Source organism: Myxine glutinosa, chromosome 13 (assembly GCF_964187855.1).
Source record: "Myxine glutinosa chromosome 13, kmMyxGlut1.1, whole genome shotgun sequence".
Lineage (NCBI taxonomy): Eukaryota > Metazoa > Chordata > Myxini > Myxiniformes > Myxinidae > Myxine > Myxine glutinosa.
Genome location: NC_136273.1, coordinates 19,408,835 through 19,423,877, shown reverse-complemented (window position 1 = coordinate 19,423,877; position 15,043 = coordinate 19,408,835). Strand labels below are relative to the sequence as shown.

Sequence of the window (15,043 nt, the reverse complement as noted above, 5' to 3'; positions counted from 1 at the left end):
GGCTCGTTGGGTTGCTGCCGTCGCGTCTGCAGCAAATAACGCGCATACACAGGGCTTTTTTCTTTTATATAAAGCCGCTTGAGCTCCGCGACGGTAAGATCATACGTCGTGCATTGAGCGACCGCGTGGTAGACCCGGTAGTCGATTTTTGAGTGTAATATTGCCAGCTTCGCGGCAGGCGTCGGAGCGGTATCAGGCTCATTAAAGAGATGCTCCAGTTGCTTGAGCCAGTGCTTGAGTTGCAAGCCTCCGTCCGTGGCTTGTGGGTCGGCGCTGAAAATGGACACCGTCAACGTCTTGTTGCCAGCCATGTCAGCAGATCTTAAATGCAATTAAGTGTTGTGGAAAAACCATTCAGGTCCGCACAACTTTTAGTCCAACGGTTTGGTTTAATTGCATTTAGATCATCAGATCATTCCTGTAAGTAGAAATACACAATAAGCATACGATGCGACATCTCATAAAGCCATTCATATCAGTCAATGCAAGCAAGCTAGATATTCTATAAAGGCGTACCATTAACGAGGCTACCGATGTAACATGTCACAAGGGAGAAGTCTCGGAGCTCTGACACAGCAACGGGTCTTATAGTCACGCCCCTAGTGGGGGACAACAATGACAGCGAGCAGCGAGCATCCCCACCCGGGTTCAGTACGGATACGATTTCACTACAGTATCATTATCTAGCTGTTTGTATATTGCCACTGTAAGTGTACTTGGTGTCAACTTCATTGCTGTATTGTGGATTTGCTTTTTCAGACCGAGCTCAATGAACAAGTCGCCGGTCTTGTGACCTGCAATGACAGAAGACAAGCCCTTATCGGTCAACTGGAGAAACTTTGCTCTGTGATCGAGGTATCCACAAGCAAACTGCCCCATGCAGGTGGACTCAAGCACACTGTATTACAATGTATAGCCTCCATAAATATACGTGGGGTGGATACAACTTCTACGAAAGATGCAAGACATGCCCACTTTCTTATCTTGAGATATATAAGTACTGCATATACAATTAGGAAGAAAATACGTAAAATATTTTAATTTATAGTTGCGTGGAAGGGGGGAGGGGGTGTCTATAGCCAGGTTGTGTTCAGTGTAACATGGACTGTGTGCTTCGAGTCGGTTAGATTGCCTGTAACAGGGACCTGTTAGGCTAAGTTGTACGTAATATGTGCATCGTGAGGATTGTGAGTGTTAACTACAGGGTAAGGACATATTCACTGTTAACTACCTGACATAGTCAGGGTAAGGCTGTGTAGCATAAAACCTCCTGTTTGGAAGGTGATGTCGGGTGGAAGGTATGTGAAAGCAGACCAAAGCACCTTTGGGCCATCATGAACTGTTCGGTCGGTGTGTGCAAGCCATGGCGGAAAGATGCGCTGTGGGGCCTGGAAGGGGTAAAATACGTTTTATGGGAAAGTCCCGTGGGGCAGGGTGGCAAAAGCAAGGTAACACCCACACCGGCGGGCGGCCAACGACTTGGGCTTGCGCAGGTGTTCCCAAATGCCAGGAGGATCGGAATGAGGCAGAAGACATGGAGTAGGTGATCAGTGCTGCACAAGAAAGGAGACGCTCCAGCCCTGACCTTTGGGGATTATCGTTTTGAATCTGTGCCATATTGCCTTCATCACTCCACGCTTGCATCGCTCCTCGCCTTTGTGGGCAGAGTTACTCGTCGCGGTGGGACCTTATGCAGCCTGTGCTAATACAAGTCCTTGCCTGCCCCCATTGTCAATAAGAGCGTGTTGTGATGCACCATTTACGGGGTTAGGTTTTATTTCCCTGTACATAAATTGCATATTCCCCTCTCCCTGCTCATGTCTGACCCACTTGGTTTGTTCCTTTCTCCACATCCCGACCACCACTTCTCCCTGTATCCCTTCTATTATAAATGCACCCTTTATAAAGGTAAGAAACGTTTTACATCCATGTGCCTCCCACCCATGTCACCACCAAAATTCGGCTTTTGCTGGAGTGACCTTTCAGCCGTTTGTGGGATAAAAGGTCCCGGCGCAGACAGCTTGTGTTAACGTGACAATATACTCCTTGGTCTACTTTTTATTGGCAACATATTTTATTATTGCGAGTATGTAATTCTCCTAATACCCCACGTATACCAACGTTTCATTTACAACAAGAGTAGCTCGTATTCTCTGGCTCAGGAAACCAAAACTCTCAACATAAAAGTTCATCAAAAATTGCCATCTAACAGACACACAAACTTCAAAAATTATTTGAACAATATCTCCTCCACCTCTTGCATCCTCCCCTACCTTTCATCATTACCTGCATCCCTTGTTGGCCATCTCAGTCTATTTTCTCAGTCGGTCCTGCTGTTGGCATTTCCCCCCTTCTCGTTATGTTGCATCATGGTCCATTCTGCGTTCCAGCTCTTCCGCGAGCCTTGACCCTCTATACAAGAAACACAAGTTACTCAACAATAGTCCAACAAATGCCAGTGTTTTATGATTTTTCAATATACCTATACCAGTGAGCATGGTTTCTCAGGATCTTTCGTATATCCTTTTTGAGTGCGGCAGGATTGTGCGCAGGTAGCAAACTTAACATTCAGTTGTCTAGTCTGGTCTTGATTCTTAACCGGGCTATAAACTGTCAGATTGACGCTTCGCAGGCAAGGCCTTGCATTACAAAGTGCACCAGCCATCATACAGACGTTAAGTTGGGTGATCCATCTGCTAAGATTAGTTGATGGACATTAAACGTCTCATGGTAGGTGATGGACGCAAGGGTGAGCGAGTTAAAATGAGCAGCCTGAACTAATTACAAAAGAAGTTATGGATTTGGAAGAAATTTGGTGGACAGGTTGCGTGTGTGACAAAGATGAATCTATTCGATTTTGGTGAGGATCCAGATCCGGATTGTACAATTTTTAAGTGATTCTTCACCATTGAGAGATGGGGCCGAAAACTATTCATAGCACGATATCTCAAAAAGTTATGGAGGAGTTATGACAAAACTTGGTGGATGAGTTGATTAGGTGACGAGAACAAGCAGATTAGATTTTGGTTCAGTTCCGGATCCAGATCCGGCCTATCAGTGGGATAGAAAACAAACTTTTCAGCCTGGCGGAGGTGTGTGCTCTAACATGTGCCCTCCTAGTCTGGCAATGTTAAGTTTATGAATCCTGTATCAGACCAGTGTCGATGTATGGAAGCGGAGCGTGGGAATTGTAGATCAAATATGTAAAATGAATCGGAAGAACAGAGACGGGAATGACACTATGGATGAATGAATTATCACTGAAAGAAAGAATTCTGAGCTCAGAAATTAGGAAGAGATTGCAAATCAATACCAGTGAAGAAGAACCTCGGTAGAGAATACTTGGTTGGTATGGAAATGTACAATGAAGGTCAGAAGGTGAAGTTGTTAATAAAGCTCGTGGTAGAAGGAAGTCTTGAGGCCGGGCATCCTAAAAAGACATGGATTGGAACTCTCAAGAGAGATATGGAATGTTTGTGTTTGCACAAAACTGATGCACTTGATCCGTATGGGGGAATTCCATAATTTGACCAATCCCCTGAAAAAGTGGAAAATGGTCGCAAATCGTTTGTTATTGTTGTTGCTGCTGCTTCCCCTCCTGTTATCATCATTGTCATCGATTTTTTTTTTTCTAGGTTATTATTTTGCTCCTTACATATCCCTTTCAATTGCACTCTTTGCAGGAAAACGGCCGCGAGCAGCAGAAGATTATAAATGAGGGATTTGATGGGTTGCTGGCTGCGCTTGAAGGACGGCGGAGTGTTCTCCTCCGCACCTTGTGCCGTGAACAGGAGGGACGTATCCACTATGTCCAGGACATGGTCTCACGGCACAGTGTAGCACAACACAACACCTCGCAACTTGTGCAGGTGGCTTTGCAGTCCATCGACGAGCCAGAAATGGCTGTGTTTCTGCAGGTATGTGTTCATGCCGTGTTGCACACCTGACGTGTGATCGTTCTTTGAGAAACTAAGTGTTGATCAGAATGTTGGAGTTTATTTATTTGGCATTCCCATCTGAGTCCATTACACATGATGCTTGAATCCCAGGTTCAAATCCCATTTGGTGTGTGTTGACGTCCATCGTCTACGAATGTACTTGTAATTCATGTACAAGTACAATGATGTACTAACGTTCTTGTCCTGCATATAATATGTACAACCTCCTCCATGAGCCCATGGTTGATGTTAAAAAAGATGGAATCATCCATTACATCGAGCAATTCTCAGGTTTTGATATTCTTTAGTTTCTTTTTAAATAATCTGGATTATCGGGTAATCACTCTTTATTGGAGGCAAATTACTGAATGAAACTGGCTTTATATATATATATATATATATATCACTCATTCCCTGTTCAAGTTCTAACTAATTTTATACATTTTCTTTGCAGAGTTCAGGACCACTCTTTGACAGGTGAGATGGTACACCACGTGATGATCGTTTTACTCTTACCTTATTTTCCTTCCCTGTGTTTGTGTCTCTCTCATCTTCGTCCTCAATGTAATCTCTTTCCCTCCTTAGAATCACCGAGGCTTGTAAAGGAGAAGATATGGAAGCACCAGAGCCTGGTTATGAAAACATGGACAATTTCTCTGCAGACTTGGAGGACGCAGAAGAGGCCATTAGGAGTATAACGTTCACATCAGGTGAGTCTGCTGATAATGGGCAATCATTATGATGGCAACAACAGATAAATAATATAATGCAGAAAAGTAAGGGATTATTAGGTTTTCTTAACAACAGTTGCATGTGTCAATAGAACGGCACTCGGTAGGGAGCATACAGTCGTGACCAAAAGTATTGGTATCCTTGCACTTTTTGCAAATAATGCACCATTTCTTCCAGAAAATTGTTGAAATTTAAAAAATATTTTGGTATCCACATATGTATTTCTTTGGTTTGCAGTGAAACAAAACAAAAATGCTGAAATAATTACTAAATCTTAAGCTTATTCCACACAGAAATCCTAAAAAGGCCCGGACAATATTATTGGCACCTTTTAGAAGTTGTTAGAAATAATTACATTTCAAGCTGGTGATTCTCCTTTACCTTGGAATTGAACTCACCTGTGGCGAGTTGCAGGTGCCTGAAATATAGAAATCACTAATTCAACCAGTTTGAATAGAGAAAAGGAGTCATTCTGCTGTTTTGTGTCACCATGTGTACCACAATGAGCATGGAGAAAAGAAAGAAAACCAGAGAATTGTCTGAGGAGGTCAGACACAAAATTGTAGCCAAGCATGGACAATCTCAAGGGTACAAGTCCATCTCCAGAGACCTTGATGTTCCTGTGTCCAACGTACACAATGTTAACAGGAAATTTAAGGCCCATGGAACTGCAGCCAACCTCCCTGGACGTGGCCGCAAGAGAAAACTTGATCGAAGACTGCAGTGAAGGATTTTTCGAATGGTGGAGAAAGCACCTCGATCAACTGCCAAACAGATTCAAGCTGACCTTCAGACACAAGGTACGACAGTTTCAACTCGCACCATCCGTCGCCAACTCAATGAATGGGGGTTCCATGGTAGGAGACCCAGGAGGACCCCACTGCTGAGAGAGAGACATAAGAGCCTGACTGGAGTTCTCCAAAACACACCTGAACAAGCCAAAATCCTTCTGGGAGAATGTCTTGTGGACAGATGAGACCAAATTAGAGCTTTTTGGTAATGCAAATCATCTCTATGTTTACAAAAAACAAAATGAAGCCTTCCAAGAAAAGAACGCCTTCCCTAGAGTCAAACATGGAGGAGGTTCAGTGATGTTTTGGGGTTGCTGTGCTGCCTCTGGCACTGGGTGCCTTGAATGTGTGCACGGCATTATGAAACCAGGAGATTACCAAGGCATTTTGGAGCACAATGTTCAACCCAGTGTCAGAAAGCTGGATCTCCGTCGAAGGTCATGGGTCTTGCAGCAGGACAATGACCCCAAACACACTTCAAAAAGCACCCAGGAATGGTTCAAGACAAAACGCTGGACTGAAGCGGGAGAAGACACCCTTCAAATCTGGGAGAACTGGAGCAGTTTGCACAAGATGAGTGGGCCAAACTGCCAGTAGAGAGGTGTAGGAAGCTCATTCATGGCTATAGGACGTGTTTGACTGCAGTTATTTTGTCAAAAGACTGTGCTACCAAATATTAAGTCGAGGGTTTTTGTTATTAAGTCGAGGTTTGGGCTTTTGTGCATGCGCAAGATTGGAGGTCACGTCTTTTCGAAGCTGTCCATGCGCTCACGCTTTCGAAGTTAAGTAATTTTTCACAATTGTGTTTTTGTCGAAACTGTATCTATCTCTCGGTGTGTGTACCTATGGTGTGTCTTTAGTGAGATTCTCAGTGTTAATTTTTTCATACCTGTATACAAAATCGTCGGTTAATTCGTGTCGCGTATTCTGAGGCCTAGTAGGCTACCGTGTCCGACCTTGAGGCTTTGTTTTTCTCTCAGCGGTCCATCGATTGCGCTGCAATTACTTTCGTTCTATGTTTTTTGTCCCAGTCTTTCACCCCATACTTCCTTGTTTAAAATCTCAACTAAAAAAAATAACCCCCCAAAAAACATTTCCTTCTCTGTTCTTATTCATTTATTCGTTGTTCTTATTTGTTCGTTCGTTCTTCAATCACGTTGTTCGGGATCATGTGATCATGTTGTTAAAAATGTTTAAACTTTCCCCTGAAGAACTGTATTCTGTCGTATATTATAACACCTTTTTCTTCTTCTTCTATAAAAGGATGCTTTCGACTTGCTCACCACATCTATTCATTCCAAAAAAAATTCCATCTCTTACAGTTCCTTTTTTCTACATTCCCGAAACTCTCCTGCACTCCACCCCTCCTTCATCGTCCTCAAACGTATTTTTGACTCGAAGGTCTCAAGAAACTCATTTTGCAATAAATGTTCGTTTCCCATTAATCGTACACTTTTCAAAATCCAATCTCACCCCTCCCCTCCAAATCTTCCCCATCACCCCTTCCCTCCAAAACTTCCCCATCACCCCTCCCCTCCAAAACTTCCCCATCACCCCTCCCCTCCAAATCTACCCCCTTGCCCCTCCCCTCCAAATCTTCCCCATCACCCATCTCTTTCAAATATTTCCCCTTGCCCCTCCCCTCCAAATCTTCCCCATCACCCATCCCTTTCAAATCTTCCCCATCACCCCTTCCCTCCAAAACTTCCCCATCACCCCTCCCCTCCAAAACTTCCCCATCACCCCTCCCCTCCAAATCTACCCCCTTGCCCCTCCCCTCCAAATCTTCCCCATCACCCATCTCTTTCAAATCTTCGCCCTTGCCCTCCCCTCCAAATCTTCCCCATCGCCCATCCCTTTCAAACCTCCCCCCTTGCCCCTTCCCTCCTAAACTCCCCCCACACCCCTCCCCTCCGAGACTCTCCCTCGTTCCTCCCCTCCGAGACTTCCCTCTCACCCCTCCTCCTCAAAGCGTCCTCCCCACTTCTTCCCCCTTCCAACTTTCACCTTCATCTCCCCCAACCTTCTGCCTCACTCTTCCCCCTCCTCAAATAACACCTCACTGTGCCTCACCCAATCACCATCAAACCTTTTGTCCGCCCCATTCTTCCCTTTCTCCAAACTATTCTGAAATCTCTGACACACCTTCAACAGCTCTCCATACCTCTTCCTCCTCTTCCACATCTTACCCTACCCCTCCCCCCCCCTGTTCTGTATCCGATGCTCCCCCTTCCTCTTCATTAACGGCATGGACCTCAAACATCCAGGGCCTTCGCTCAAACTTGAATGATCTCTCCATCCAGGTTGCTTCAGACAAACCAGACGTGATCTGCTTAACAGAAACTTTCCTCCTTCATGATGTCTCTGATTCCTTGGTATCTCTCCCAGATTACTCCCTCCTCCGGTATGATAGACCTGAGCCTCGTCCTGGAGGTGGGGTTGCTATCTTTATAAAAAAACTCTCTTCCTCACTCGCCCTGCACTGCCCTCTCTCCACCTCACCCCCAGGAATACCTTTGGCTACGGCTTCCCCTTCGCTCCCACCTTTTGTTCATATGTGTGTTGTACCGTCCACCAAACAGTGATGACTCCATCTACATCTCGCTGTCTGATAATATGGACCAACTTCTATCGACCCATCCCAACTCTCTCTTCCTCATATGTGTCACCATGTCACCATGTCACCATGCCACTTCAATTGTCACCATGCCAGTTGGCTGGGTGTGGGTACCTCTCTCACCAGCCATGGCTCTTCACCAAAGGACTTCTGCGACTCACTGGGACTGACACGATCTGTCAATTTCCCAACCCGGATCTCAGTCAACGGAGCATCTTCTCTTCTGGACTTGGTTGTGATTAACTTCCCTGAAAATGTCTGCTGCTCTTCTTCTGCTCCAATCGGCTCATCTGATCATGTGCTTGTTAAAGTGGACTTCTCTCTGACCATTCTCAGAGAGCCTCCTCAGCGTCGAAGAGTCTGGCATTTCACTCAGGCCAACTGGCACGGTCTTCAAGCAGCCATCAATCATCTGGACTGGTCTCCCATCTCTACCGCCTCTGACATCAACTCATCCTGGGAATTCTTCCAAAGTAAATTGCTCTCTCTCATGCACAGATTTATCCCATCTCGTCTTCAGTTGTCATAACCTTCCTCCCGTCCATGGTACACGGAATCTTGTGGTGAGGCTGTTGCCCAGAAACAACTTGCTTTCATCTCCTGGAAAACAAATCCAAAGGAAGGAAATCTCATTTCCTTTCACAAAGCCCGAAACAAGTGTGTGTCCACCCTCAGGAGAGGCAGGAAACAATTTCTCTCCGATCTCAAGACCGAACTCTCTTATCTGTCTCCCTCTTCCAAATCCTGGTGGCGTCTGGTCAAATCTGTTTCTGGTGTTTGTTCCCCCTCCATCCCCTCCCTCACCTCAAACGGCTACACGGCTGACTCCGCACGTGAAAAAGCTGAATGCCTCAACTCTGTGTTTGCCTCTAAATCTTGTGGCCCAAACCCATCCCTCTCTGTACCCACCGTACCGAGTCGTACCCAGCTGCTCCTGGACTCTGTGTCCTTTCCTCCTGACAAGGTGGAAAAGTTTCTGTCAACCCTCGACTCTGATTCTGCAACTGGACCTGACGGCATCAGCCCACGGGTCCTAAAATCCTGTTCTTCCGCTCTTTCACTCCCTCTCTCTGTTCTCTTCACCCTCTCTTTTGCTCAAGGTCATCTGCCATCTGCTTGGAAATCAGCCAACATCACCGCTTTGCACAAATAGGTGCAAAAACAGTTCCTAGCAACTACAGACCAATCAGCCTTCTCCCAATTATCAGCAAAGTCATGGAATCAATCATTGCTTCAGATATGAAATCTTTCCTCCTCTCCAATGGCTTGAAAACTGATCATCAATTTGGTTTCAGACCTGGTCACTTTACTCTGGACATGCTGCTTCTGCTTTCTCAACAATGGATGGAGGTCCTCAATGCCAAACAGGAAATTATAGCTGTCTCCCTTGACATATCTCGTGCCTTTGATACGGTCTGGCACCCCGCTCTGCTCAACAAACTCTCCTCCTTTGGTATCCATGGAAATCTCCACGCATGGCTGGCGGACTTCCCGTGTGGCCCTGAATGGGGTTCTCTCATCTCCTCTTCCTGTTCAGGCTGGAGTTCCCCAAGGCAGTGTTCTGGGCCCTGTGCTTTTTCTAGTCTTCATCAATGATCTCTCTGACTCTCTTGAAAATCCTCTCTATCTCTTTGCTGATGACTCTACTCTCTGTCGCTCCATTCCTCATCCCTCAGGTCGGCAGTCTGCAGCCTCCTCACTCTCTGCAGACCTGGACAAAATCACAGACTGGGCAAACAAGTGGAACGTGTCTTTCAATCCTGACAAATCTCACACTCTTACGATGTCTCTCCGAAAAGACTGAAGGGACAACCCACCCATCCACTTTCTGAATAATCCTCTCCAAGAAGTTCTGTCACTCAATCTTTTGGGTCTCACTATCTGCCATGATCTTTCCTGGGAAAACCACATTTCAAATCTGGCCTCCAAAGCCAGTCGCCGACTGGGCATCCTCCGTCGTACGAAGTACTTCCTTGGCACACCTGAGCTCCTCACCACATACAAGGCTTTCATCCGCAGCTCAATGGAATACTGCTCTCCCCTCTGGGCTGGTGCTCCTGCCTCACACCTAGCTCGTCTTCACGCTGTTGAAACCAAAGCGATCAGAATCATTTGAATCTCCCTCCAAGGGCCTTTCACTCACTCACCGCAGGCAGGTTGGTGGTCTTTCCGTCTTCTACTGACTCCTCTCTGGCCTTGCCCCGCCCCCCCCCCCCCCCCAGCTCTCTCTGGGCTCTGTCCCCCAAATATTCCTTCAGGTCGCACAAGATCTGCCTGCAACCCTCTTATGTTTAAACTGCCAAAATCAAGACTCTCTGCTCACCTTCACTCCTTCATTCCTCTTTTCTCCCGCCTCTGGAACAAACTCCCTCACTCTCTTCAATCCCACTCCACCCTCCAGGTCTTTAAAACAGCTGTTCACCACCATCTCTTATCTTCCCCCATCCAAAACCTTGATCTTTTCTACCCCCGCTAATTTCACCCCAAATCCACTTTTTTGAAATACCAACTTCTGTCCTGGAAGTCCTTGGTGTCCTTGTGTTTTATACTTCTCCCACCCACCCCTCCAGCCCCCCCCCCACTTCCCACGCCTCCTCCCCCCAAGCCCTCTCCCTCCCACACATCTCCCTGCTCTCAAATGTTGTGTTTGTGTGCTTTCCCTTCTCTCCCCATCTTGTCTTCCGCTCCCTCCTTTTATATATTTTGTTTCTCTGGTTGATTTGTTTGTGAAATAAATGTTAGCTCTTTCACGAGCCTCGATTCAGTATACAAAAAAAAAAAAAAAAGGTGTCAATAATTTTGTCAATGCCATTTCGTTTTATTTTCTGATTCAAAAGGTTATATTAAGTTCTGAATCATAAACAAAGGTTCTGCAATATTAACATTGAAATAAAGAATTGTGGAGACCAAATACTTTTGTCAATTTCAACTTAACCCTTTGAGTACGGGATTTTTTTTGATAATCCCGGGATCCCCAGCAACCTAAACAAATTAAAAAAAAATTCTCGAACCTCGATAAATTTGATAAAACTGGATTATTTTGGCATTTTGGTAGGAATGCAACCACGTACTGACGATCTATTTATCGGTGTAGTCGATGACGTGTAGTAACGTCATCCGTCCACAAAACCTTTTCGCGGCTTGCAGCACTGGACGGCATCCGTACTCAAAGGGTTAATTTTAGAGAAAATTGTGTCATTTGAAAAAAGTGCAAAGGTGCCAATATTTTTGGCCACGACTGTACCTCCGCCAGGCTGAACAGGTTACGTTTTGTATCCCAATGATCGGCCAGATCTGGATTCGGACATGAACCAAAATCTAATCGGCTTGTTCTTATCACCTAACCAACTCAGCCACCTAGTTGTTTTTTTTTGTTTTTTTTGTAAACTGAATCGAGGCTCGTGAAAGAGCTAACATTTACTTCACAAACAAATCGACCAGACAAAAAATATATAAAAAGAGGGAGCGGAAGACAAGATGGGGAGAGAAGGGGAAGCACACAAACACAACATTTGAGAGCAGGGAGATGTGTGGAAGGGAGAGGGCTTGGGGGGAGGAGGCGTGGGAAGGGGAGGGGGGGGGGGAGGGAGAAGTATAAAACACAAGGACACCAAGGACTTCCAGGACAGAAGTTGGTATTTCAAAAAAGTGGAATTGGGGTGAAATTAGCAGGGGTAGAAAATATCAAGGTTTTGGATGGGGGAAGATAAGAGATGGTGGTGAACAGCTGTTTTAAAGACCTGGAGGGTGGAGTGGGATTGAAGAGAGTGAGGGAGTTTGTTCCAGAGGTGGGAGAAAAGAGGAATGAAGGAGTGAAGGTGAGCAGAGAGTCTTGATTTTGCCAGTTTAACCATAAGAGGGTTGCAGGCAGATCTTGTGCGACCTGTAGGAATATTTGGGGGACAGAGCCCAGAGAGAGCTGAGGGGGCAAGGCCAGAGAGGAGTCGGTAGAAGACGGAAAGACCACCAACCTGCCTGCGGTGAGTGAGTGAGAGGCCCTTGGAGTTAGCTTCATCGCGGGAGATTCCAGGTGCCAATATTTTAGTTATAACTTGTTTAGTTATAACTTTGTTATAAGTTTATAAGTTTAGTTATAAGTTTAGTTAAAAGTTATAAGTTTAGTTATAGTTATATTATAAGTTTAGTTATAAGTTATAAGTTTAGTTATAAGTTTAGTTTTAACTTGTCCGCAACTTTTTAAAATATCATGCTATATATCGCTTTTCGCCCGATCACTCAATGGTGAAACATCACTTAAAAATTAAATAATTCTCATATCCGAATTCATATTCAGATCTTCACCAAAATCGAATTGTTTCTTCCTTGTCACACACACAACCTCTGCATCAAGTTTCGTCCAAATCCGTCCATAACTTTTAGAGATATCCTACTATGTATCGTTTTTGGCCTGATCTCCCAATGGTGAAGAATCACTTATAAAATTCTAGTAGCCGGATCCGGATCCGGATCTTCACCAAAATCTAATCATTTCGTCCTTGTCACATACTCTACATCTCTGCCAAATTTCGTCCGAATCCGTCCACAACTTTTTGGGATATCTTATTCACAGACATACAGGGGTGAGAACATGACCTTCATCCACCTTCGGTGGAGGAAGTAATGGGAAAGGCCTTTTCCTAAGAGGTCTTTGAACAACTTTGTATACCTTGCGCAGGTATTGAAATTGAAGACGACCCAGAGGAGAACTTTAACGAATTTGACGAAGAGCAGCTGTTTCACGAATCGGAGGAAGACCATTCTGACGCATCTCAAGGTGAGACTCACATCAAATCTTCGTCATCACAACGTGTTCTTTATGGTCAGACACAAATTATATCATTTGTTTTAAATATCGCGATGGTTCTGCTTAGCTTTTTCAAACAAGTTGATGAAAAGAAATCAGAACTATCGACATAAAACGGGCTTTTTTCTCTGTTTTTCAGATCAATACCAATAAATCTACACAACAAGAATTCAAGTCCCCCTGTCAACACTTTGAAAATTAAATTATAATTGGCGCAAGAAAGTTTAACTAACTTATTTAATAGGCCTACTTGTTTTTGAAGAATAAGATGTTTATTTACTTTGTATTTAAATTTGCGGTTTTTTTTTCAGATGTTTTCTATGATAGCTTCTTCTTCTTTTTTCACGACAAATCAAGACAACTTGGTTTTTCCAGTTTTGTTACAATTTTAATTGGTCATTCTGATATTAAAAGCATCTGTACATTTGCCGAAGGTTGGTACGATACCATTTGGCACTTGGCAGCTTTCAAGTTTGTTTTTTTACTATTGTTTAAATAATGTATTATTTATTCCCACAAGCTCGCTCGAGTTAGCGTCTTCCTGAAGAATCATGAGATGTAAGGAAACAAGATTGTGAGGTTTAGAAAGCTTCTGCTTCACTTTTTTTTGGTATACAAGATCGAGGCTCGTGGAAGAGCTAACATTAATGAAAAACAAAAACAAAAAACAAAGGGACACATAAGACGAAATAAAGGGAGCGGGAGACAAGATGGGGAGAGAGAGAGGGAAGCACACAAGTACAACATTTGAGAGCAGGGACACCGGGAGATCTGTGGGAGGGAGAGGGCTTGGGGGGAGGAGGCATGGGAAGGGGGGGTGGAGGGGTGGGAGAGGTATAAAACACATGGACACTGCTAGGACTTCCAGGAAAGAAGTAGAAATTTCAAAAAAGTGGATCTGGGGAGAATTAGCGGAGGTAGAAAAGATCAAGGTTTTGAATGGGGGAAGATAAGAGATGGTGGTGAACAGCTGCTTTAAAGACCTGGGGGGATGAGTGGGATTGAAGAGAGTGTGGGAGTTTGTTGCAGAGGTGGGAGAAAAGAGGAATGAAGGAGTGAAGGTGAGCAGAGAGTCGGAAGGTCTGGAGTCTCATGGTCATGCTCTTTCTGGAGTACGCTCGATGGAGAATGTACTGCGTGGTGTGCGATTTCTCCTCCTAGTGATAGTCAGGCCGGGACTATGGAAAATGGCCGGGGTAGCAACACACTGCGCATGCCCTTTTTGAATGGTACCGTGAAATTGTTGCTGCCCACCTGCACCCGACTAGGAGGCTCAAAGGGGAGTCTGCTACCCCTGAGACATCCTGCCGGCACCTGAGCTAGCCCTACACCAAATGAATGGAAATATTCATAAAAGCTGTGAAAAAAAACATCACTTTCTGAGGCACGGTCTAGCTTTTTGTAATCGTACTTGTAATTTATGACGTGCTTTAAAAAGGTCTGACACATTCACATTTATTCATTTAAATAATAAAAGCAAACCGCACCAGATTGGGACAGGAGGACACAAAGAAAGGCTTCCTCGTTACTTCCTGGAATAGGTCCCTTTTGACCTGTTTAACAGCAAGACCACTTCCGCTGGCTGCTGGCGGCCACGTACTCGTACAAGAGTGAATTTTGCCAGGACTTGAGCTCTCATACAGAGAGGCACTCATACCGTTTGTGATTTATTATGAAAATGGAGTGTGTGAACAGTCATTACTGATGTGTGCCATTAAAGGCCCTTTGTTGCGTGATGATGCGCACATAATACCATAAAGCGTTATGTTTGGAACTTGTTGGAGTAATAATTATTTCATTTGCTCATTGCACAATGGAACATCTCTTCACCATCACAATCTTCACCTTTGTGTTTTAGCAATTCTTTAGACAGGAATAAACCACCTTTCTGAGTTGGCTTTTATGGAATCTTTATAATAATAATAATAATAATACATTTATTTTATATAGCGCTTTTCAAGAAGCCCAAAGACGCTTTGACAGAGTACAAAAAACAAGTGCAAAAAAGACAAAAATCAACAGGTAAATAATCAAAGCAAAAGGAAGGAGAAGGAGAAGAGACAGTCAGGGGTTAAATGCTGTGGGTTAAATGTTGAATGCAGTGTTGAACAGGTGGGTCTTGAGTGATGTTTTGAATGTGGTGAGTGAGGAGGAGTCTCTG

The 15,043-nt window shown here is 44.6% G+C and overlaps 1 protein-coding gene across 2 annotated transcripts in view; it reads left to right on the top strand.

Annotated features, from left to right (window-relative positions):
• Window positions 1–14,779, top strand: part of LOC137438671 (tripartite motif-containing protein 54-like) — a 36,149-nt gene extending 21,370 nt beyond the window's left edge. Inside the window, exons 4-9 of one of the 2 annotated variants that reach the window (XM_068133911.2) lie at window positions 760–855; window positions 3,684–3,917; window positions 4,393–4,415; window positions 4,524–4,648; window positions 12,754–12,852; window positions 13,022–14,779. In XM_068133911.2, coding sequence (XP_067990012.1) covers window positions 760–855; window positions 3,684–3,917; window positions 4,393–4,415; window positions 4,524–4,648; window positions 12,754–12,852; window positions 13,022–13,035 — 591 coding nt within the window. In that variant the 3' untranslated portion in view covers window positions 13,036–14,779. Of the gene's footprint in view, window positions 1–759; window positions 856–3,683; window positions 3,918–4,392; window positions 4,416–4,523; window positions 4,649–12,753; window positions 12,886–13,021 lie in introns of both variants that reach the window. The other variant, XM_078767132.1, reaches the window with a different exon arrangement.
• Window positions 14,780–15,043: the final 264 nt, after the last annotated feature.